The sequence below is a fragment of the Antechinus flavipes genome, chromosome 3 (assembly GCF_016432865.1).
Source record: "Antechinus flavipes isolate AdamAnt ecotype Samford, QLD, Australia chromosome 3, AdamAnt_v2, whole genome shotgun sequence".
NCBI lineage: Eukaryota > Metazoa > Chordata > Mammalia > Dasyuromorphia > Dasyuridae > Antechinus > Antechinus flavipes.
Genome location: NC_067400.1, coordinates 290,165,993 through 290,191,682, shown reverse-complemented (window position 1 = coordinate 290,191,682; position 25,690 = coordinate 290,165,993). Strand labels below are relative to the sequence as shown.

Here is a 25,690-nt window from a genome sequence, read left to right as displayed (position 1 = left end):
AATATAAGGGGGAGTTCAGACTTCCTGGCTCCTAACTCCTTCTAAGTTATCAAGAATTTATGGTCCTACCCCCCAACGAGTCAGAAATGGATTGATGGTCCCCTTCTTGGAAATTCCCGCTCACCAGAATTTGGACTCCACCCCTACCCCACCCCCGCCTTTATCTACTCGAGCTTAGAGCCATGTGTATATATATTTCATGGAAACTTCATGTTGGCTGATGGATTCTTTGAGACAAAAGTCTGATTCAGTCCTGAGACCAAAAAAGATCCTTTTGGTCCCAGAAATCCCTGTCAGAAATCCAAATAAAATATTAAAAACTTTCTAATCTCTATCTTGCCTCAGTTTCTCTGGCATTACAATGAAAACTAAACAAGAATCAACAGAAAATAGATTAAACTATCAGTATCAGAAGTCTCCTTCCTGTCCCTACACCTAATTACAAATTTATCAGTGTTGGGAGCTCTAACATAAGGACAATCCATCCTCCAATACAAATCAGCCCCTTTTCCTTAACTTATAAGTTGACTTGTCTAGTTTGTGAATGTATCAATTATGGGACTGGAGGGAACAGGATGGGAGGGGGGGGAGGGAAGAGGGGTCAGAGTGGAAGATCTCACAGCTGAAGGGATGATCTGAACTTTCATACTCAAACTGTAACAATTAAAAACTATAAGTTGCCATTCAAAGTTTGTTTCAACAATGCTAAGAATGAGCAATTAAAAGAAAATGCTAATCCTTTTACAATAATAATAATAACAATAACATATCCACATTCTCTTGAATCCAATCCAGAATCTGGCCACCTAAATGGAAAAAAATGGGAATCTAAGAAATAACCAATTTACCAATTAAAGACATGGAGACTTTGATCAGGCCCTCAATAATTTCCAAACGTTGAAATCCTGCTCTGGATCCAAGGAAACAGGTCCTCTTGTTTTTTTTGCAGACATATTTCATTATGTACTTCACACTCCACCAAAAGCCAAAGAAAAGGAAAAAGCTCCCAGGGACGGCATGACCTCTGAAACTTCCCATTGTATTCTAGTACAGCAGAACCTAGGAGAAAAAGAAAAACAACATTTATGCCATTTCTAGAAGGATTTCAGGTATCATCCATTACTGTAAAAGATGAGTGAATTGGATCATGTGGCTCATGAAAATCCAGGAGTTTCCCTGTCAGAAGAATATTTTGCTACCATGGAACTCTTGTGAGCCATTAGTTATTGTTGTTTTTAAGATTTAAGTACACATTTTTATTAATACTTTTTGTGACTACATCACATACAGTTCAAGGGTAATGGCACTTAGCACAGTGCCTGATAGAATAGATGCTTAAACACTTGTTGACTGAGTAAACCACCTACTCTGAACAATGAGTTTTGAAATTGTGTCATAGGAATTTTGTAACTCTTACTCAGGGTGGAACTAAATCCACCTCATATTTACATAATACATTACAATTAACAAAACACTTTGCTCATCACAACCCATTGAGGTAAAATACGATCAAAGTCAAGCACTGGATTTGGGGACAGAAGACATAGATCCAAATCTTTTAACATTTCTACTATCTTTGCCATGAAAACCCCAAATGGGGTCACAGAGTCAGATATAACTGAAATGACTAAAGAACAAAGAGCCACTATGAGGTACATAGGAAGCCTTATATATGATTTTATGGTCCCCATTTCTACTTGAACTTGACACCACCAGACTAGATGACTTTAGGTTCCTTAAAGCTCTCAAATCCTCTGATACTAAAACCTTTCCTCAAAATATCTAACTTAAAAGTTTAATAATACCTTGAAAAAACTCTTCAGAAATTTAATTGTTTCTTCTTTTATATTAAGACATTGGACATTTGAAGGCAACAAAGATCAATAATAAATTTTCATCATTCTAATGTTATCAGGAACCACTGTGATTTCCCATCTGATTTGCAGCTGAAACTTCTATGTGTGCTATTGTTCAGTTGTCTAAGGTGTTTCCGACTCTTTGTGTCTCCATTTGGGGTTTTCTTGGCAAAGACACTGAAGTGATTTGCCATTTCCTTCTCCAGCATATTTTACAGATGAGGAAACTAAGGCAAACTGGGTTAAGTGACTTGCTCAGGGTCATACAACTTGTAAGTGTCTGAGGTCAGATTTGAACTCAAGAAGATGAGTCTTCCTGACTCGAGGTCAGGTGTTCTATCCCTATCTATTACAATATGCTCCCAACATTAGGACAAAAGCTTCTTAACTAAAATACTACCTTCCTTTTCTGTTTCTATTTGTATTCTATTTTTCTATTCCATTTGTATCACTTGCATACTTTGCAAAGTGTTCTGCATATAGTGATTTCTCTCCCATACCCACCAAAGAAAATGATTTTTTTATTCATTTATGTAACAATATCCATTAAACACCTAGCTACCAAATGTAAAACAACAACAACAAGAAGCTAGGCACAAAGACATGGTCCTTATTCTCAAGACATTAATAATCTAATAAAAGATAAGCTAAGGACAGAAATTCTAGACTTCAAATTAGAATGAAAAATAAATATAAGAAATATAATTGCTATTATCATATTACTTTCCTCCTCAAAAACCTTTAGTAACTTTCCATAAGATGAGTAAATTGAGGTCCAAAAAGGATGTGATTTGCAAAAAGTGACAAAGGTTTTAAGTGGAAGAAACAGAATTCAAACCCAGGCCATTTGATTCCAAATTCTGTGTTCTTTCAAAGAAATTCTAAGAATTTTTATCCTAATCAGATCATCAGATGTTCTTTCATCTCATTCAGTCCTCTTCTACCTCCTACCATTTGTGGACATCATTTCTCAAATCTGGAATGAACTCTTTCACATCTTTGTTGGATTCATTCTTTTCTTTTTTAGTTCTGATACCATATTTGATATGAAGATTTTCTGATTCCAACCAGTCATATACATAATTCCTTCTTCCTCCACTGGAAAGTATCTGGTTTCAACCTATGTGTGTTGTTGTTCAATTGTCAAAGTTGTATTTGAATCTTCATTTTTTTAAGAGAAAATAAAAATCCCCCACATATAGAAAGGAGAGATAAAAAGCTGAAACTTGATATTTCTCATGATTTAGGATATGACAAAAAGAGTGTACAGATGTATCTGAAAAGGATACAGGGAGGGGATGTCAGATGAACTTCTTGGGTTTTCTTGGTAAAGATTCTGGAATAGTTTACCATTTATTTCTAACTTGTATCACAATAAATCTATGGAAAAGCCGCATCCCCACAATTAAATTGTAAGTTCTGCAAAGGAAGATTCATTTTTCATCTTTGTATGCCCAATACTTTATAAATTATATTTTTTAAATATAGATACCAAAATAAACACCAAAAAGAGTATATAACATATATATGTATATGATATATAAAGTCACAAAAAGAGAATTACACATGAAACTGTGACCCTTCATTTCATACCACTAATTTTTAAGTCCAAAACAAATTCCATACATTATCTTCAAAATTATTTGGCTTGCCTGTACATCTTTCTGAGTTGCTTTTTGTTGTTTTGCTTATTTCTAGAAATGTTTCAATGGTCCTCTTTTTTTATATCACTTTTGCTAATGTTTGCCTCACTCTTCCTCTGAAACTTCTTAATAAAAACTTAAAAGAAAACACTCATTAAAAATAAACATAACCAAATAAAGTGAATCTATGCAATGGCCATGTCCAAAAATGTAGGTCTCTTTCTGAACCTTGAGTCCATCATTTCTCTGCTAGGAAGTGGGTAACATGCTTCATGGTAGGTCTTCTGGAATCCTGGTGAGCCATTGCACTGATCAATTCAGTCTTAAGTCCTTCAGAGTTATTTTTCATTGCAAAGCTATGCTAGTATAAATTTTTCTACTGGTTCTGCTCATTTCACTCTGCATCAGTTCATAATTCCCAGGATTGTCTGAAATCATCACTATCCTGATTTCATATGGTATCATAGCATTCCATTTTTCCCCTTTTAGAATCATGAAATTTGTTTTGCATCTGACCCATCTCTCCCCAATATTATTTTGCTCTTAACCTCCTCTTCTCTATTTCCATTTGTTTCCCTTTGAATAGGATGTATTTCTCCACTAAAATGTGTGTGTAGTCAATTATCTTTTATCCAGTTCAGATAAGAATGAAGTTCATGTGATGTCCCCTCTCTATATCCTTTTCTACATATTAGTACACTCTTCTTGTCATACCCTATAATCATGAGAAATAACAAGTTTCATCTTATCTCTCCTTTCTATATATGGTTTATTTTTTACTTTCTTTCCTCTTAAGATCTTTAGAACAGAATTATTCCTCTGCCCTTTCTTTATTTTATTTAACTCTCACCATATCCAATAGATATTAAAGTTCTAAAGAGACACTTTTTTTAATCTTATGACAATGCTAGAATGGCATTGTCATACATTTTCCAAATGCTCAAACAAATTTACCTTTCCAATTTTTTCTTGACTCCTGTGTTTGCATTTCAAAGTTTCTATTTAAATCTGGTCTTTTCCTCAGAAATCCTAGAACGTTCTCTCTCCATTAAAGGTCCACATTTTTTTCCCTAAAGGATTTTACTCAACTTTGAAAAAGCAAGTAAAATTGCCCTACAAGCCTATATCTTTTTTGTGTTATGGAGTACAGTATTGCTATATCTCTTTTTTGGTAGAAACTTCCCTGTTGTATGACCTGGTTAGAGTTTGTTAATATATGAACTCCTTTCTGGATATTAAGACTAATTTTTTCTTTGATGCAGAAAGTCTGGATTTTGGCTATGGGGTTCCTGGGACTTTTAAGATTCCTGTTAAAAGATGTCTGCTGCTACAGAGAGACAGAGAGAGAGAGACAGAGAGAGAGAGACAGAGAGAGAGAGAGAGAGAGAGAGAGAGAGAGAGAGAGAGAGAGAGAGAGAGAGAGAGAGAATATATGGGCAAGTCCCTTCACAGTCTGTCCCCAGCTTCTTCATCTTAAAATAAGAGAGTTGGGCTAGTCAGTTGTGTCTAACTTATCAAAGTTGTATTGTGTGTTTATTTTGTTAAATATTCCCCAATTCAACATTTTTTTTTTATATATAATTATAATTATATAATTACTCTCTTCTTCAAAGCCGTTTTGGGAAGGATCTCTGGATCTTTAATAATTTATTATACTACTTGAGATCTTCTTTGGCTTACTTATATCTCTACCTTTAGTTCCCTAATTGATACTTTATGCTAGGGCCAAGTCCCACCTTATTATGTGTTTTTGAGTAAGATGGTTAGTCCTGTTTGATTTCTATCTAGTTCACCCAGAATTACCTGCTGACCTCCTCCTGCACTCACATCCACATCTACAGGATCTTTGAGTTTTGTAGTGATTGGTCTTCAGGGCCCACTCTAGCTTCTCAGTACAGAGTGCTTGGGACCTTGAAGTCCTGTTCTGAATCTTGCCCAAATTAGTATTCCTCAAGCACTGGATGCGGGTGATTGGAGGTTGCCAATATCTCCAATTGTAAATAATAGACATAAGGAAGAGCTGGTCAGTTTGCTTCCTTTCAGACAGCCATCTGGTCTACCACAGACAATTAATAAACAGTTGCTGATTTGAATTGCATTTGAGTTTGCATCAGAGTGAACAAGAAGGAAAGGATAACTTGCAATGGCATTCATCAGGTAAGGCTTTGTTAGAAGATGAGATTTGAGCTGTTTTTTTGAAAAGTGTCTTTCCATAGTCAGAGGCAAAGAAGGAGTTAATAAAAGCATGGAGATGGGAAAATGTAGGACATGTTCAGTTGAGTAGTCTACTTTTGACTGAAGAACTAATTATATGAAGTGCTAGTAAAAAAAAAAAAAAAAGGTTTGCAAAGCACTATGCATATATTACCTAATTTGATCACATCTCAACAATCCCATGAGGTTGGCAGAGTTATGTAGGCAAAGAAAGTAAGTAACATATCCAATGTCTGTCAGGTAGTGAATATCTGAGGGAATATTTGAAATTAGTCTCTTGAGAAATAAGGTTGGAAAGAGGTTAGAACAAGATTGTAACAAAGTCTGAATGCTAACCTAAAGAATTTAAACTTTATCCACTTTAAAAAACCAACTAGAAACTCAGACAGTTTTTGAACTGTGATATAAGATTATCAGATCCATGTATTAAGAAGATAACATCTTTCAGCAAGATGTAAGACAGACTGGTACAAAAGAGAAATCACAAGATCCTACTGCAATAAACTAGGCCAGGGGTGACAAAGAACTTGACAAAGTTAGTAAGCTGGACAAAAAGAGGGAACATTTAGAAGAGTAGGCGATTGTTATTATATACACCTTCTTAAGATGTTATCTGACTCATCAACATCCCTGCTGAGTATCTAGAAGCAATTACATACTGATAAGATTCATTTCATAATCATTCATGATTTTCTCACATTTTATAGCCTACTGTCCTGAACTGCTAAAACCTATATTAAAAGAATGGTTTATAATACCTTCATTTCTTTTTTTTTTTTTGGACAGGTTTACAAGATCAGGGAAAATCCACACATAGCTTATCTTTAACAAAGTATTTGCTAAAAATTTTCATTTTTCTTATATACAAAATAAAAATGATATGGATTTTAAAAAAACAGCACCTATTGAATAATGAGAACCCAAATATGGTTATTAATGAATGGATTTGCCCCAATCTAGGTATATATTTTTAATAGAGTGCCATGGAGTTCTATTCTGGGATCCTATTCTGTTTCATATTTTTATTGATGACTTAGATGAAAGTGTAACAAAATTAAAAGGAAGGAGCATGATCCCTCCACAAACACATTACAGGTAGCAATGTAATATGGGTTCTGAAATGCCACTTCACATTATAAATCAACCAGCTTGCCATTTGATTGGTTTCTATGTATTTAATTTTTCTCCTGAGCCCTGTAGTGATCTAGGGATATGTTGTGATAATTTTGAACAAACAAGTTAATAGGTAATTATTCAGCTCAAATTTCCATTCCAGTTCATTAAATGTTAATAGATTAACAACTTAGAGATACCTTCTCTTTCCCAATAACAATAACTCATATCTATATTTAAATAAATATTAGAATTAGTAAATAGATATTATTTATTTACTAATGATATTGATAATAAACATGTCTAAATCATGAGCCCATTTTAATTCTTGGTATAGGGTGTTAGGTGTGGGTCAATTCCTAGTTTCTACCATACTAATTTCCAATTTCCCCAGCAATTTTTGTCAAATAGTGAATTCTTATCCCAGAATCTTTGGGTTTATCAAGCACTAAAATACTCTAGTCACTGACTATTGTGTCTTGTGAACCTAACCTGTTCCACTGAAGATCTGTGAATCTATGGAATATATAATTACTTACAATATTTCAGCTATAATCAAACCCTCAAGATAATGCCCATTGATTTCACTTCTCTGGAAAGTTTGATATCATTTAATTTTTCTCTCAAGATATCATTCTTACTGATAATAATAGTAGCAGCTAGCATTTATATGGTACGTTAAGGTTTTGCCAAGCTATTTAATTTGATTTTTCACAAAAAAAAAAAATTGGAAGGTCTATCATCCCCATTTGACAGATGAGAAAACTGAGGCTGAAAGAGATTAAGTGGCTCAACCAAAATCATTAAGCTAGTACTTGTAGATGATTTTGAATATAGTGTCTTCCTCCCTCCAATTCCAGAGCTCTACCCAAATGCCTCATAGTCAAATCTATTCTCAAAACTTTATTTGCAAAAAAAAAAAAAAAAAAAGTTGAAAACAGCTTCCTTAGAAAGAGAGATTTTTCCACCTCCTTTTTCTTGATGACAACAGTTTCTAATGCCATGTCCAAACTGTTCCCACATTTTATCTGCATCTTTGTCCATAAGGAGAGTAGAGAGGCTACTTTGAAATGAGTGGGAAAAGAAACTTATTAAATACAGAGGATGAGCTACCACATTTAATAAGCATCAAGATTAAAAAATCATTACAAATGCAAGCCTTAAAGGACCATATAAATAGTAGCTATCATCATCATCATTATGTTGTTTTGGGGTTTTTTTGTTTTGCTTTTTTTTTACTTTGGTCATAGATATAATTTAAGCTATTATAATTTGTACAATATTTAAGTTTCTAAAATCTCTTCTTAAACACTATTCTTGTCTGGACAAGTCCCTTCACAGTCTGTCCTCAGCTTCTTCATCTTAAAATAAGAGAGTTGGGCTAGTCAGTTGTGTCATACTTGTCAAAGTTGTATTGTGTGTTTGTTTTGTTAAATATTCCCCAATTCAACATTTTTTAATATTATTTTAAAATTAAATACAAAATAAGAAAATAAAGGAAAATAAAAATAAAACACTGTCATGTTCCCAGCTGAACATCAGGGAGAATTCAAAATATATAATAATTTATTTCCATTTCAAGATAGTCATATATAATCATAGAAGAAAATGTATTCATAAGTATCTATCTTTTCTTTGCTTCTTTGTAGATTATTCTTTTTTCTCTGCTGTGCAATTTTTACTTTATTCTTTTTCTCCCCTTTCATTTCCTCCCCACTTTCCCCAAGCAGGCTACAGTAAAGCACAGATATATGCATATATAAACATATATACCTTTACATATATATATTCATACATATCTATATACCCATGCATATGCATATATCTATATATACACATACATATACTTACATACATATATACCCACATATACCCAGACACACACACATATGTAAACATGCATCTAAAGCAATATAAATATGACTAACTCCCCAACTACATTTCATTTTGATTCTGACAACACTGGGAAGTTTTGCCTGCTGTGAAAAGGTGGCACTTTTCCAACTTCTACACAAAGGCACAGGAAAGACAGATGAAATTTGTGTGTAAAGAAGAGAAGGTCAGCTGAAGTGGGAGGCAAGCAGGTAACAGGAAAAAAAAAGCTTTAGGATGAGGGTTTTGGGTTTTTTTTAAATATAAAAAGTCTCATTTACAAACTCTATAAAGAACTGATATAAAGTTATAAGATTATAAGAATAAGACCATTGACCAAATGACTGATAGTCAAAAGATACAAACTTTATAAACCAGAATATAGATATGTACATACACATATATACGTACATCTATGTAAGTATACATTCCTAGCAGCAAGTAAGTTAAAATGCCAGCAATTAAGAGGAACTGTTTAGAATATATTGTACCTTGACTTCAAGTAATTAAAAATAACAGCAGTTAGTTCATCCACACAATACCTTTTTTAAATGTTAAAAAAAAAAAACTAGGATCATATGGGGCATAGGTTAAAGTCAATATATTGGGGATGAGGTTAATGATCAGTAAAAAGGGGCAGCTAGATGGCGAAGTAGGTAGGGTCCTGGCCCTGAAGTCAGAAGGACCTGAGTTCAGATATGATCTCAGACACTTAACATTTCCTAGCTTGTGTGACCCTGGGCAAGTCACTTAACATGCTTTGCAAAAATAAAAAATAAGAAAAGGTAAGTTAAGAGTTAGAGACCTATACCAATTCTTTGTTTCAGCTTTCACATTTTTTCTCATTGATATGACATCTAAAGAAATGTAACTTAAAATCTATATTAATTAAACAAGATCTTGGAGAAAACCATAAATTCTTACTCAAGTAAGAGAACTGATTTTTTACCTCTTACTAGTAAATGCATGGATAATGCCTGATTTTGAATACTGCTCCCTCTGCATAATCATAGATCATTTACTTCATCCCTCCGTTTCAATGGAAAAAAACAAGCATTTAAGTGCCTAATATATGCCAAGCATTTATCAAGGCAGGGATGAACTTAAACCATCTCAATGTTTCAGGGCCCATCTCTAGAGAAAAGAGATTCACAGAATTTCAGTTAAAAGAGATCCAAAAAATTAACTACTCTAGTCTCTCATTTAACAGAATTACCCTCTGGACCAGAAATGAGGAACATCTAGCCCACAGGACTTATAAGGTCAGCAAAATCATTTATTAAGGCAACTACAGGCTATGATGAGCTGAAAGCTAGGTATTTCAACCTCCCATTAATTGAGTTTTATAAGCTGACAATTTTGTTTGGCCCACAAATGATGTTATAACTATTCAAATGACTCTTGGCAGAAAAATTCTAGTCTAGAATCTAGATCATCTAAAAATTAGTCATTCAATCTCCGCATAAAAACTTTCTCTAGGAGAAAATCCACTACCTTTATAAGCACTCTACTCTGCTTTTAGACAGCTCTCATTCAAAAGTATTCTCTTAGGCTAAGCCAAAAAATTCCTCTCTACAATTTATACCCATTGCTTCCAACTATTTTCCTTGGTAACAAATTCAAATCTCTCAACCACAAGTTGTATTACAAAACAAATTCCATTATGACAAATGCTAAGTGATACAAGTTCCTTCTCTCCAACCTTCAACCTCCTCTCTCTCCCCACAACTTCACGATGGAAAAAAAAATAGAACTTTATCAACAAGTAGTATTCATTCAATGAACACTTGCAACAACAAAACACTTTGGACAGTTCCTTGTAATTCATTATCCTAATAGCATACAATTCAAAACCAAAATGAGACAAGCACATGCAATTTTAAATAAGTATTTTTGAGGGAGGAGATTGGGATTTGGGGATTTTTGGTGGGGAGGGAATTTCTGCTTCGCTTACTCACTTCATTCTTCCACACTTACTGCCCCTGGCCATTCTATCCTTTATGCCTTCACCATTTTTAAAGGTTAGCAGGATTCTTTTGTCAAATCTTACCTTCAATTTTCCTGCCAAGTGGATTTCAACTTGCTGCTTTTCTCCTTCGAAGAGCTGGAAATAGCATCAGTGATAAGAAGTGAAAACAAAAGATAACCAACACTAATTCTGAAATAACCAACTTTGATTTCTCTTTGGCTGAAATGAAGTCTATCTTTCAAACAAGAAGTTAACAGATAAATCTTTAGAATGTGTCCCAGTGCTGAGCTTATGAGCACAACCCTTGAAACATGTTCATTTATGTTTAAACTATCTGTGCCAAAACTCGGCTCTAAATCAAACCCATCCTTCTAATCATATTCAACCCTGTAAGACTCTGAGCAACAATCATTAATCCCGAAAATTAAGCCGAGAGTACAGACTGACCTGGAAAGTGTCTCTGCCAGGTGACTGATTGCATAAATATCAATGAATAGAGGCAATAAAAATAACAAAATAAAACAATTATAAATGATATTATGATTTAAAATAAATTCTTTCCTAAGAGAGAATCCAGCTTCACATAAAGGGCTAAACTATCCAGGTTTCGTGGATAGTAGATACTGAACCTGAGGAGTTAAGTTGTTGTTGTTCATTTGTTTCAGTCATGTCTGCTTCTTCATGACCTTATTTGAGGTTTTCTTGGCAAAGATAATGGAGTGGGTTGCCATTTCCTTTTCTGGTTTATTTTATGAATAAGGAAACTGAGACAAACAGAGTAAGTGATTTGGTCAGAGTCACAGAGCTTTTAAATCTCTAAAGTGGGATTTGAACTGAAGGTTTCCTGACTCCAGACCTAGTGCTCTATCCAGTGTAAAATCTAACTTCCCTAACTTGGGGACAGGATGTAAGGGAGTTTCAGGAAGCAAAAACAGACAGCAATGGATCCAACAATCAGACCCACCCACTCCAAGATGTCAGTTGCTCTGAGTAATGATACATATACTACTCAGAAAAAAAATCTAGGTTTCTGAGGATACTCGAGATTGAATAGCATCTGCTCTCCAGAACTTTACAATTTAAGTTAGAAGACGGAGCCACTGAAATGTATAAACATATTTGCAAGTGCAATGGTTCATCATTTTTTTTTTAATTTAGTGAGGAACTTATGAGATTGGCAAAACTGATCCCAAAAGAGATATGTTAAATGCTGGAGAAAATGTGAGTAAACAAATATATTAATGCACTATTGGAGGAATTATGAACTGATCTAGCCAGTCAAGAAAACAATTTGGAATTATGATCAAAAGACTATTTAATTGTGCATACTTTCTGACCCTTATTAGATCTTTGCCCACAAAGAGACCAAAGAAAGAGAAAAAGGTTCTATGTGTACAAAAAAGATTTATAACAACTCTTTTCATGGTGGAAAAGAATTGGATACCTATCAGTTGGAGAATGGCTAGACAAATTATACTATATGAAAGTGATACAATACTATAAGTATCTATAAGTGCCATAAGAAATGATGAAGGTAATGATATAAGAACAACCTAAGATGACTTGTGTAAGCTAAGTGAGCAGAACCAAAAGAACAATTACAATTTTGTAAATATGAATACTAACAATAATATTACATATACAGACAACTTGATGAAACAAGCTACTATTGTGTTTGTGGAGATAGGATTGAGTGCTATTATCCATTCACGAGGCAAAGATAATAATCTGAAATCGCTGAAAGACCATACAGTGATGCAATTTTCTTGCTGTAAAGAAAGTTGTAAAGAAAAGCATTGATTCACATACTATCATAGGATGGTAGATTTAAACCTATACAAGATCTTGGAGTTCATCTAGTCTAACCCTGTTATTTTACTATTGAAGAAACTGAAGCCCATGAGTTTAAATGACCCACCCAAAGTTGCAACCATAAAAAGTTACAATAAGATAACTAACATTGATATTAACACTAATATTAGTGACTGCATTCAATGCTAGGGAATGATAGTGTCACTCAGATTCTGAATTTTTCCTTTTTTAAAATGTATAATGGGATTAATCAATAAATTTAATCTCTATAAGCATGCACAAAATGCTACTGATACAACTTCTCATATGGAAGATGTTGAAGAGATTATGTCCAGATAATTCGTGAAGTAATAGAAGTACATTGGAAAGACTTTTGAACATGTGTAGATATTCTGTAGCTGGCTTCTGGTCTGTTAACTATGAGTAGACAATAGCTTCTTAAACTGGCTGCAGTTGCAGATCTGGAAATCAAGGTATCTTCAAAAGGTCTTAGTATCCCTCCACCTCTTCCTCTCTCTTTTGGCAAGATCTCTTCTCCAGAATAGAATCCTTCAAAATAATGCTACAAGGAGAGATGCAGTAACTCTCTCCACCCAAGTCCAACATGAGACCCTGGGCTTTGACTCTTTTGGCTTTAGAGTTCTTTTGTGCCAAACTAAAGATATTAGAGGTAACAAGCTTGGGTATATAAAAAGGAGGAGGAATGACTCCTCCCTGAGACAGGAATCCAAAATCCAAAAAGCCAAAAGTTTAGATTTATGGGCTAGCCAGCATCGATGGTCAGAGGATCAAGGATTGACTTCTAGACCCAGTCTAGGTGTATCTGAGACCAGGCTCCTCAAAGAAAGTGAGATAGGAAATCTTCACCAGTAAGAGATGAAACACGTGTTTGAAGTGTAACATCATATTGCAATAACTAGCTCACTTTACATGTAGGGGACAATATGATGGTCCCTAGGATTCACTTCATTTCCTTCTATTCAGCTTCAGGAAGTTTATTTTAAATCAAAAGTTTTAAGTTCAGTTACAATCATTCCAAAGCCTCAGGAAAAATTCCTAACATTTAGACAGAGGTTTGGTTCTCTGCCTAAAGTTTCTATCTTTTAGGTCATCACTGGTCTCTGAGGTTGGGTCAAAATTCAATTTTTTGGAAACATTAGGTAATAAAATAGCAGATTATAATGTTTGTGGATAGACAGATGGACAGAAGGGGAAGTTAGGGAGACAGATGAACTTTTCTTGTGACTTTCCTCAGCCTAGTTCTTCTTCATATCATCTTCTTCATCTTGGCCCACTGGTAGGCAATGCAAAATGGCCATATTAGTTTCCTAATAGCAATTTAAGCATAGTTAACAAATAATACAACACATGCATGATGCTGATACAAACCAAATGAAGGTACAAGAGAGAAAAGCAATATGAGTAGCAAGGGAGTAACTGTTTTCCCAGTTTTCTCTAGGACATCATAAAGTTAAGCTGCTCACCCATCCAGATGCCCTTGTTTTTTTTTTTTTTGTTTTGTTTTTTTTTTTTTTTTTTTTGGATCTACTAACTTACCTACCCTGTACTAAGTGCTAGGTACCAGCACCTATCAGTGCTAGTAGATCCTCAGTGTCCTGATTTATAATCCTGACATTTAAAATCTGAGATTATGGAGGATTCAGACAACCTAGTACTATATTTAGTTCTTGAGGTGCAGTATACAAAGTCTTCTTCCTTTGATATATCTGCTTCTGAACTGTTTGAATCAGACAGACTTTATATGAGTCACAAATGGTCTCTTTGGTTTAGAGTCCTCCAAGAAAAATATTCATCATCTCAATTTATCTCATGTGGAGTTTATAACTATTTTACCTATTAGCAATAAGTGATTGAGGCATCCCATCTTTACAGGGCAACTCATTCACTAAAAATGTTTGTTCTCTTGCTAAACTTCTGTCTCAAATGTTCCTTCCATTCCTCTGGTGCCAGGAAATCTCCCAAATCAAATTTCTTTTGATTTATATCAGAAGTTGAAAATCAAAAGCAGAAAGTCAGGAAAAAAAATTTTACAGCAAGCCTCTCTGATAAAGGCCTCATTTCTCAAATAAAGAGAGAAAACTGAGTCAAATTTATAAGAATACAAGTCGTTCCCCAATTGATAAATAGTTAAAGGATAGGAACATGCAGTTTTCAGACAAAGAAGTCAAAGCAATCTATAGACATATGAAAAATGTTCTAAATCATTATTGTTTAGAAAAATGTAACTTGAAACAACTCCAAAATACCACCTCATACCTATATAATATAATAGAATATTATAATATAATATAATAGAAAAGAAAATATAATATAATTAATAGAATATTATTCTAATATGGCTAATATAATAGAAAAGAAAAATGATAAAAGTTGGAGGAGATGTGGGAAAACTAGGACACTTAATTCATTGTTGATGGAGCTGTGAACTGATTCAGCCATTCTGGAGAAGAATTTGGAACTATGACCAAAGGGCTATAAACTGTGTATATCCTTTGTTCCAGCAATACCACTGCTGGTTGTATTCCACAGAAATAAGAAAGAAATGAGAGAGAGAGAGAGAGAGAGAGAGAGAGAGAGAGAAAGGTGTAGACACACAGAGACAGAGACAGAGAAAAGAACTTATTTGTACAAAAATATTTATAGTAGTTCTTTGTTTATGGTGGCTAAGAATTGGAATTTGAGGGGATGTCCATCAATTAGGGAAGCTGTGGTATATGAAAGTGATGGAATATTATTGTGCCATAAGAAATGATAAGCACAGGGCAGCTAGCTGGTTCAGTGGATAGAACACCAGCCCTGAAGTCAGAAGGACCTGAGTTCAAATCTGACCTCAGACACTTAACATTTTCTAGCTGTGTGACCCTGGGCAAGTCACTTAACCCCAATTGCCTCAGGGGGGAAAAAAAAGAAATGATAAGCAAGATAGTTTCAGAAAAACCTATACACACTTACATGAAATGATACTAAGTGAAGTAGAGAAGAATTAGGAGAATATCATACATAGCAACAACAATACTGTATGATGAAGAATTATGAACAGCTTAGCTCATCTCAACAATCCAGTGATGCAAGACAATCCCAAAGGACTCATGATGAAGTGCACTATCTCCTTTCAGAGAAAGAATTGATATTGTTTGAATACAGACTGCATTATACTATTTTTCATTTTCTTTCTTTTTTTTGTTCAAGTTTTCTCACAAAAATGACTAATATGGAAATATTTTACATAATGGCACATGTATAACAGATCAGATTGCTTACCATCTCAGGGAAAAGAAGAAGACAGAATTTGGAGCTCAAAACTTTTTTTTAATGTTTAAAATTGTTTTTATAAATAAGTGGGGAGAAAAAAATAATTTTTTAAAAATAAATTGAAATTCAAGGACTCAATGCTTTCCAAAGTGAATTTAACTTTCTCCTCCTATATACTTCTGCCCAAGATGAATGGATGATTCAAGAACTAAGGAAACTAAGGTTGTTAGTAGGTAAGTAACTCGCCTATGATCATACTACTAGTGAAGCTCAGAGGTAAGAAGTGAACCCAGAACTTCCTTCACTCTACCCAATGCATCTCAAGGTGTTAGGAATGTATGCACACTTAATGAATTCCTAACATCTAAGGTCACACTGATCATTTAACCAAAGATACAGTAAACTGCCCCCTCCCCAGAAAAAAAAAAAGAAAGAAAGAAAGATAACCAGTACCCAGACTTCAACAAAGGAAAACAAAAAAGGAATTTTCCTTTTAAATTTATTCTTGGTCTTGCACTCCTCAGTTTACTTACACAGCTCTGGCTATGGCAAGTATTCCCCATGTAACGTTGAAAAAATTTGAAAGACATAATTTCTAAGTAATTAATCACTTTATTACTATACTAGCATATTTTCAATAAAATGAACCAATGACACTCTGGAATTCCAAGGATGAATCATGGTAATGGACTTATAAGCCCCTCGAAGAGTGGGTATTCCTGAGGTTGGCAATCAACTCTGATTGGTTAACAATTAATGAGAGAATGAATATTACAATGAGAGAAGATCTGTTTTATTGAGAGGCTGGGAGAATGTGGCCAATAATGTCATTGACTTCTAAACTGCTCAGTCTTGAGCAATATAATCAAAGAACTTATTTCTACCCATACCTAGGTAGACCATAATGGTTTTCCTCTTTCTGGGAGGGTTCTGAACTTAATTAAGGAGAAAGTTCATTCAGTCTTATTTTAGCAATGTTCTTTGGAGACTGAACAACCTACAGCTTCTGAAAAAAAATCCTGGTCCTAATTCAATAATTGATTATTAATGAGAGAAAAATAATGACTTATCTCATCTGAAAGACATAATAACAGCGAGACTAATTTTTTTTGCCAGTAAGATTTTTTATTCAGTCATCCGCAACAAACTATGGCAGAAAAAGACCAAGGAATGGCTGGTGGACCAGTGACAGGATACTCAAACATTCTGCAAATTCCATCTAACACACTTCAGGGGAACAACCCATGATGTTCTAACTGAAGCCAACCATAGCAGAGTGGATCACGTATTGGCCCTGAGTCTAATAAAGAAAGCTTTTATTTAAACACTTGCCAGATTCCACACTAACCTTCTGAAATGCTAGCCAGTCCCCTGGGAACTTCCAGGAATGCAATAGAACTGTGAGTGTAATGTACTGTTGAGAAAAAAATAAAGACAGTGGAACTATGTCATAACTCCCCCACAGGAACGTGGTTGGATTACATATGAATTAAGAGATTCAGTTCTACTATAACAGTATGTTCATTTTAAGGCGTGTCATTGAAAAAGCAGACAGAGTAAGAGACCAAGATATGGAAAGGCTTGAAATCATATCAAATAAAACTTTAAAAAAAAAAAAGGGATGTTTAACTTGAAGAAGAAACTATTCAGGGGAAATATCATGAATGAATTAAACAGCTTTTTTAAAGCACAATGTGTTGAATACTGGGTTAAATGGTGACTGCAATTTTCAAGAATTTGAAGGCTGTCAGATGAGAGTTTTTTCTTCCCCCAAAAGGAAGTAGAACCAATGAAGTTGATGAGAAACAGATTTCAGCTCAGTATAAATAAAGGTCTGACAATAAGAACTATCAAGAAAGAGAATGGACTGCTTTATGAGACAGCGTATCTTGAAGCTAAAAATATATGAACAAAGACCTAGAGGTTGGCTTGATGTTTGCTGAATAGAGATGTTTTGCTGGCTAAGTAAAAGCGGGGGACTAGAAAATCTCCAAAGAATATTCCAACTCTCGATTGACATTGTCCCTAAGACTCAAAGAACAGTGAAGACAAAAAGTTATTATTAAAATGGTTGGTTTGTTATTCTTTGTGCTTGAAGAGAACTAGAAGACATCATTATATCAGGGAGGTGCAGTGTTTCTATGTTTGATCAGACCCAAATGAGCTCACAAGGTTCTATCACTTATCAGGTACAGAATAGTCCATATAAACATTTAGAGTGAAGAGTTTCTAAATTTGTGGATCTCACATTTCCTTTGATTGAGATTCTGCAATTTGATGTGGACATGCCATGCTGGGAGATTCTGTGCCAGTGTCTTCCATATCTCACAATGGATTCCAAAATTAGAAAGGGCAACATGAAAGGTGGGAGATATGCATAGAAAGCAGAAGGGCAGCCCTACCTACTTTGCCTTGCTGCTTCTGGTGGGACCTGGGCTATGATCACTATGGATCCCATTTTTTCTTTTCCATTCTTATTACTACCATCCCAATGAAAGCTTTGTTATCTCCCTTCTGGACTCCTATAATAGCCTACTCCCTCAGTCCATAACAGTTTCCCTGAAGTTTAAAAGGAATTTAATAGAATAGTCTGGCTAAAAGCAAAAAGCCCTTATTAGAAATACCTTAATTTGCACAAGGAAAAATGTGAGATTTAAGGGAAGAGATGGGGGAATGTCAGCCGTGGGCACACAGATAGGGAAGCAGGTATCACAAGGGAAGAATACAGCTAGGATGGTACCTCTCCCTCCCCCACACACAAAAAAACCCTAATGTCATTTCCAAAGCAGAGTGGGACAGAACAGAGCAGGGATACAATCAGAGATGCTATTAGAGCTTTGAGCAAAATGGTCTACAGGCTAAGGCAAGTGGAAGAAGTGCATAGATCTTTACAAGATCATTATCTGGGCTTGGAATTTCCAAGCAACTAAGCCTCCACAAACTCTTGAAAGTTCAACAAATAGAATGACAGTGTCTCATGTCACTCTAAGCATTAGAGCAATTCAGCAAAGAAGATTAAGAGGGTCTTGGGAACTTGAATGAGAAAGAAATATATGTTTTATTTTCTTTAACCTCTGACTGAAATTTGGTCTTTCCTTCAATTAAAATTATTCTGCAAAGGACTCTCCCAAATTGACAATGGAGTCCAAAAACAAACTGAAGAAATTATTATGACATTATGTTAGTTATTGATATATTAATTATAATTATTTAATATAAATAACCAATTGTTAATTAATGATTCACCCTTTCCCTTTTATTTTTGTTAAAACCCAAGTCTGACAAGCAGGCCTGAGTGATGAGATTACTAGCTCCCAGGCACATGCTAATTAACAGTTTGGACAAGACTTCACTCAACTCGGAATCTAATTTCTGTGGCAAGAATTTACTGGGGGAGGAAGCCCTGTCCTTGATCCTCTCCATCAGAGTTTAGAGCAACTCCAACTCATGAAGGAAAAAACTAGAGAAGTCCCAGATGGGAATGGCTTCCTCTGTCCAGGTGGAGTCTCATGATCAAGCCATATTCTCAGCAGGAAAAGATGAACTTTTAGTTCCTCTTCATCATTAAATGTTCACCAATCAGAGTTGAATTTCATTTCTCAGGGGGAGTACCCTTTCAGAAGAGATTTAAGAGAGACAGCTAGGTAGTGAAGTATATAGAGCACCAGCCCTGGAATCAGGAGGACCTGAAACAGTTGACACTTACTAGCAGTGTAACTCAGGGCAAATCACTTGACCTGAAGTGTCTTGCCAAAAAAAAGAAAGTAAAAGGATTTAAGATCTTCCAGAGTCTCCTTTGTCATCTTCGATTACTGAGAGAAATCACTCACCATCAATGTATTGACTATAGGTTGGCCTAATCAATAAATTGATTATTAATTATCTGCAAACTCTGTTTCTGATCTAGAAACACTCCACCTCTGATATCACTGAAAGAGGGTGTAGTGTGCTTTCCAGAGCCCCCATTCTGGGGTGCCAAAATATACCATCCGGACTAGCTCTCTGGAGGATCTTGGGACCAACCTTGGTCTTAGTGAAGGAGTTAAGAAGGCAGGAGACCCACGAGGATGGTCAAAGATGGAGTCCCTTATTTCAAGTCCTCTCAGCCCTTAAATACCTTAGTATGATTGCATCATTACAGCACAATGAATATGTGTCAACTAGAAAACCATTACATCACCACAGCACACCGAGCAAGTTCTAACTATAAGCACCCTGCTATTGATATGTAAATAATCTTACTCTAAGTATCCCTTGCTTCAAGTAGAACACAGGTGGTTACACCCTCCCTGACTTCTCAGGAAGGGTGAGGGCACCAAAGGGAGATGGGGAGCCAAACCAAATATTGTCAGCAGGTTCCCTCTAGGCTGAAGGGTCTTATACCTAACCCTGAGTTCCCTCACTCTCTGTGACCCTCTACAAGAGGGGATAATTACAAAAATTTTACGGGGCATTGAAGGTTCTAGGCACAGAAAATTAAAGAGAAGCAAGTTGGAGTGCTAGGCAGGAGAAAATAGAACAGATAGGCTGTCACAAGCAAGTATAGTCCTAGAAAACCAGCAATGTTTTCCAGATTACTTCATCTTTTAATTTCTCTATCCACTTTCAGGTACTTCTCCCATCTTACATTATCCATCCTACATATTACCACGCTAGGAAATATGTAATTAGCAGTAGATCCATGATTCAATTAATATAGGAAATTCCCAGATGAGGAAACTCACTCCACACCAATGCAAATAAGTACCTGTTCTATAACTTCAAGTGTTAGAGTTGTCTAGAATATTGAAAGATTAAATAACTTGCCCAGAAACACAAAACCAGTATTAATACTGAGATTAACCTTTGTTAATCATACCTCTAATTACTTTCTAACTCATAAACATTCTTTCTTTCCCTTCCCCATTCTCTTCCTATGTCCTTCTTTTCCTCTCTCCTTTTTCTCTCTCTCCCCCTCTCTCTTCCTCACTTTCTCCCTATTCCTTCATTATTTTCTTATTTTTTTTAATCAGTGAAAATACTTTTTTACTTTTCTACTTCCTTTGCTCAGTCAAAAAAGATGAAACCCCCTGTTACAAGCATGTATACTCAAATAAAATAATTTGTTGCACTGGTCAGGTCCAAATATACACATAGATACATGTATGTATTATGTATATATACAGACACACATATATGTGCATATATCCACGTATGTTACATAACATTTGTATAACATATACATTTATATAAAATAATGTAACCTATACATATATTATGTGATGTATGCATATATGTATCTATATCAATCTATATCATCCTTCCCCATTCAACCCTACTCCCTGTTTAATGTAATGTATTTCTGTATTCGGCTATATGTATTCTTCTTTCCTTTGACCAACTAAAATGAAAGTGGGGTTCAATTGTTGCCTGCTCTCCCCAATTCTTCCTCCTTGTTTGTATAGAATTCTACTAGCTCACTACAATTAAGATAATTTTTCCCATCCTTTCTCATTCTTTCTCCCTTCCCTCCAATGTGTTCTTCTTCCCTTCCCTTTACATTCTTCCTTTAAGTTCATCAAAACATAATAAAACCACTCCCAGGCTCTCTGTCTAATTAAATGTCTTCTATTACTCCAGATGATGATAGGGTTCTGAGAAGACAACTGCATCATCTCCTCATATTACCATGTAAACAGTTCATCCTTGTTTAGTCCCTTATGATTGTTTCCTTGTGTTTACCTTTTTATGTTTCTCATGCTTCCTGTCTTTCAAATTTTCTATGAGGTTCTGGTTGTCTCATTAGGAATGCATAGTTGTTCTCCATTTAATTCAAAATCCATTTTCCCCCATAGGATTACATTCAGTTTTTCAGGATAAATTATTCTTGATTGTAAACTCATATCCTTTATCTTCTGAAATATTGTATTCTAAGCTTTCATCTCCTTTATAGGGATGTCTGCTAAATCATGAATGATCTTGTCTATGGCCCTTTGGTATTAAATTCTTCCTTCTGACTGCTGGCAATATTTTTCTTTGATCTGAAAGCTCTGGGCCACCAGTCTAATCTATTCCTGAAATCCTTTTGAGGCTTTGCTTGTAGATGCTTTGGAGCCAATCTCTTCTTCTAGCTTTGGGTCTTAAGCTTTCTTGTCACCATAATAGTTTTTATGGTGGAATTATTTTTGTTGTTTGTTCATTCTTCCAGACTACTTCCTGACTTTGGATTTGATATTATGGTAGAGCTCTCTCTGCTGGAGAGAATTTCTGAGTAAAATTTTTGTCCTATGAGGTCCTGCTGCTATTTTATTGCAGTATTATATTGCATTATTTCAGGATATCAAAGATCAGACTGGGAAACTAAAGTGCTCACAAAGTGGTCTGATCTAGAGTAAAAAGTCTGATTATTCTCCCCCTAATCTGAGTTCTGCAAGTTCCAGATGTGGCTTTGTATTTGAGCAATACACTTGTGGGTTTTGCCCCTAATTGGAGTTTCAGAAGACTGCTACTAGATTCAGTCACTGTTAATCAGCTACAAAGCTCTGCTAATTTAGAATGATAGAATTCCAGGCTCTCCTTTGGTATGATTCCCACTATTTCACTGTAGACTTCAAATTGTACTGGAGGCTACAACTGAGTCTCTTACTTTGTTCCTGGAATCAGAGCCATATAGCTACTACTCACTTCTCAACTTGCTCTTTGCTTGGTACATAGTTTCAAGAACATAATTGTTTCTCATCCTGAAAAACCATGCTTAACCTAGGTCCCCTCCTCAGCTGATTCTGGACTTGAGCCTGGAACTGTGTAGCGAATGACAAAGCTGCCAATAAGAATCTATTCCTGCATCATGAACAATTCAGGCCTCTATGTGTTGGATCTGAGACTTCTTCTTAGCTTTATGCACTGTCCTTCCCTATGTTAGAATGCTTTGTATTATGATTGTTCTTAGTCAGTCCCATCCCCAGTATCTAGATCTCTCTCTTCCATTGTTGACTGGAGTTGAAAAAATAACTCAGAGTGATTTTTTATCTTGGATTTTCTGAAGACTCAGTCAGGAGTTTTTTAGATCTATGTAGAGGAGTTCTCAGGGTTGATCTTGGTCATATCTCTTTATTGAAACTTCCCTCACAATGGTCCTCCAGTGCCTACACTGATCATGTAATAACAGAACTGGAGGAGATATCAGTGGTCATCCAGCTCAAAAAGAAAAAGATTTATATTAATTGATGCAGAATAAAGCAGAAAGGAATATGAAAACAATATGAATGGTGATCACAATATGAATAAAAAACAAAAAGATAAAAATGAGTGTTGTGATTATGAGGACCATGAATCTTTGTGCTAAATAAGGGAGAAGATATAACTCCTTCTCATCTTTGAAGGTCAGAAAAAAAATGCAGGATAGCTGTGGATATAGAACACTCAGAAACTGTTCATGTGAAGTTATACTCAATTGCCTTTTTTCTTTTTTTAATTCTTAGGAAGAAGGATACATTTGAAGAAAAAATATATAAAAACATAAGATACGACTATAGATTTTTTAAATCTACGACTATAGATTTGGAGATGCAAGGGATTTTCAAATTGATTTGGTTCAACTTCATTATCTGAAGAGTTGAAAAAAAAATTAAGGCTGAGAAATATTGTACTTGTGCAAGATAACAAAGGTAGCAAGGGACAGACCCAAAGTTTGGATTCAAGTTTTCTGAATCCCAAGTCAATCCCCTCCTCACTTCAGTACATATCACATGTTCACCTGAGTAACTATCCTCATAATGACTCCAGTCTGGAAAACAAAATGGATTTTTAAGCCAGGGAGGTTGGAGACAAAAGTCTTCCTTCAATTTTTTGAGGATTCCTATAGTAGATTGTCCCTACAAAACTTTGCCATTGTTTCCTTCTGTCTCATCATTTCTGGACTTGTGTTAGACAGGAACAGTAAATAACTGAACATATTGTAGTTTCAGCCAAGAAGGCATGGACATATCTTCACCCCCCTTCTCTCATCAAAAGGCACCTACAGAGGTTTAAACTACATTTTATTATTTAAGAAATACACATTTGTCTATTTACCTGTATCCATCATCCATCAAAGTTCCATCTTGTCACAATGACTTCTAGGTCAATATGGTATATTAAAATAGACATTGGGAAGAAGTGATTATCACTCCAACTTAGTATCAAAGAAATCTGAAATATTTCAGCTTTTATCTAGTATTGAGTGACATTCTAAAAGTACAATGGACAAAGAGCCTTGACGCTTGGTATCTGAGGATGAGAGGCCTCTGCTATCCCTCCTTCTATTGGACCAGTTTGACAGCTGCAGATTATCTTAGAAATGCCATATTACTCTCAAGGTAATCCAAACCTGCTGACCACTTCTCTCCTATTATACCTTTGCCTCTTCTTGATTTCTATGAGAAAAGAATGTACAGAGCAGAACAAGAGGGGTATCAGAGAAGGGGGTTGAAACTAAGTTTTGGTCTCTAGTTGCATGTTTGAAACTTTCCTCAAAAATTTATGACCAAAGAAGAACTAGAGATCATTATTGACCACAAAATAGAAAATTTTGATTATATCAAATTGAAAAGTTTTTGTACAAACAAAACAAATGCAGACAAGATTAGAAGGGAAACAATAAACTGGGAAAACATTTTTACAATCAAAGGTTCTGATAAAGGCCTCATTTGCAAAATATATAGAGAATTGACTCTAATTTATAAGAAATCAAACCATTCTCCAATTGATAAATGGTCAAAGGATATGAACAGACAATTCTCAGACGAAGAAATTGAAACCATTTATAGAATATGAAAATATGCTCCAAATCATTATTAATCAGAGAAATGCAAATTAAGACAACTCAGAGATACCACTACACACCTGTCAGATTGGCTAGAATGACAGGGAAAGATAATGGGGAATGTTGGAGGGGATGTGGGAAAACAGGGACACTGATACATTGTTGGTGGAATTGTGAACACATCCAGCCATTCTGGAGAGCAATTTGGAACTATGCTCAAAAAGTTATCAAACTGTGCATACCCTTTGATCCAGCAGTGTTTCTACTGGGCTTATACCCTAAAGAGATACTAAAGAAGGGAAAGGGACCTGTATGTGTCAAAATGTTTGTAGCAGCCCTGTTTGTAGTGGCTAGAAACTGGAAAATGAATGGATGCCCATCAATTGGAGAATGGTTGAGTAAATTGTGGTATATGAACGTTATGGAATATTATTGTTCTGTAAAGAATGACCAGCGGGATGAATACAGAGAGGCTTGGAGAGACTTAAATGAACTGATGCTGAGGGAAATGAGCAGAACCAGGAGATCATTATATACCTCAACAATAATGCTGTTTGAGGATGTATTCTGATGGAAGTGGATCTCTTCGATAAGGAGAGCTAATTCAGTTTCAATTGATCAAGGATGGACAGAAGCGGCTATACCTAAAGAAAGAACATTGGGAAATGAATATAAACTGCTTGCATTTTTGTTTTTCTTCCTGGTTATTTATACTTTCTGAATCCAATTCTCCCTGTGCAACAAGAAAACTGTTCGGTTCTGCACACATATATTGTATCTAGGATATACTGTAACCTCTTCAACATGTAAAGGATTCCTTGCCATCTGAGGGAGGGGGGGAAGGGAGGGAGGGGAAAAATCGGAACAGAAGTGAATGCAAGGGATAATGCTGTAAAAAATTACCCTGGCATGGGTTCTATCAATAAAAAGTTATTAAAAAAAAATAAAAATAAATAAATAAAACTTTCCTCAAATGTGGTAAATTCATTAGATGAAACCTCATCCCATACAAGCACCTCTGAGAAGAAATGTACCATAATAAAATTCAACACCCAACTAGACTCTTTATCATCATCCCAAGATATGATTTTGCCAAAATTCACCACAAATTAGTCATCAGTAATAGAAGACGTGCCTGAGAGCAGCTCCTGCTCCT

The 25,690-nt window shown here is 35.2% G+C and overlaps 1 protein-coding gene across 2 annotated transcripts in view; it reads right to left on the bottom strand.

Annotated features, from left to right (window-relative positions):
- The window catches only part of TMEM45A (transmembrane protein 45A), an 80,018-nt gene that overhangs the window by 25,936 nt on the left and 28,392 nt on the right, over positions 1–25,690 (bottom strand). The window contains exons 1-2 of one of the 2 annotated variants that reach the window (XM_051985192.1): positions 10,749–10,853; positions 849–1,059 (exon numbers count right to left, since the gene is read on the bottom strand). In XM_051985192.1, the coding sequence (XP_051841152.1) occupies positions 849–1,038 (190 nt within the window). In that variant the 5' untranslated portion in view covers positions 1,039–1,059; positions 10,749–10,853. Of the gene's footprint in view, positions 1–848; positions 1,060–10,748; positions 10,854–25,690 lie in introns of those variants that run through there. The other variant, XM_051985191.1, reaches the window with a different exon arrangement.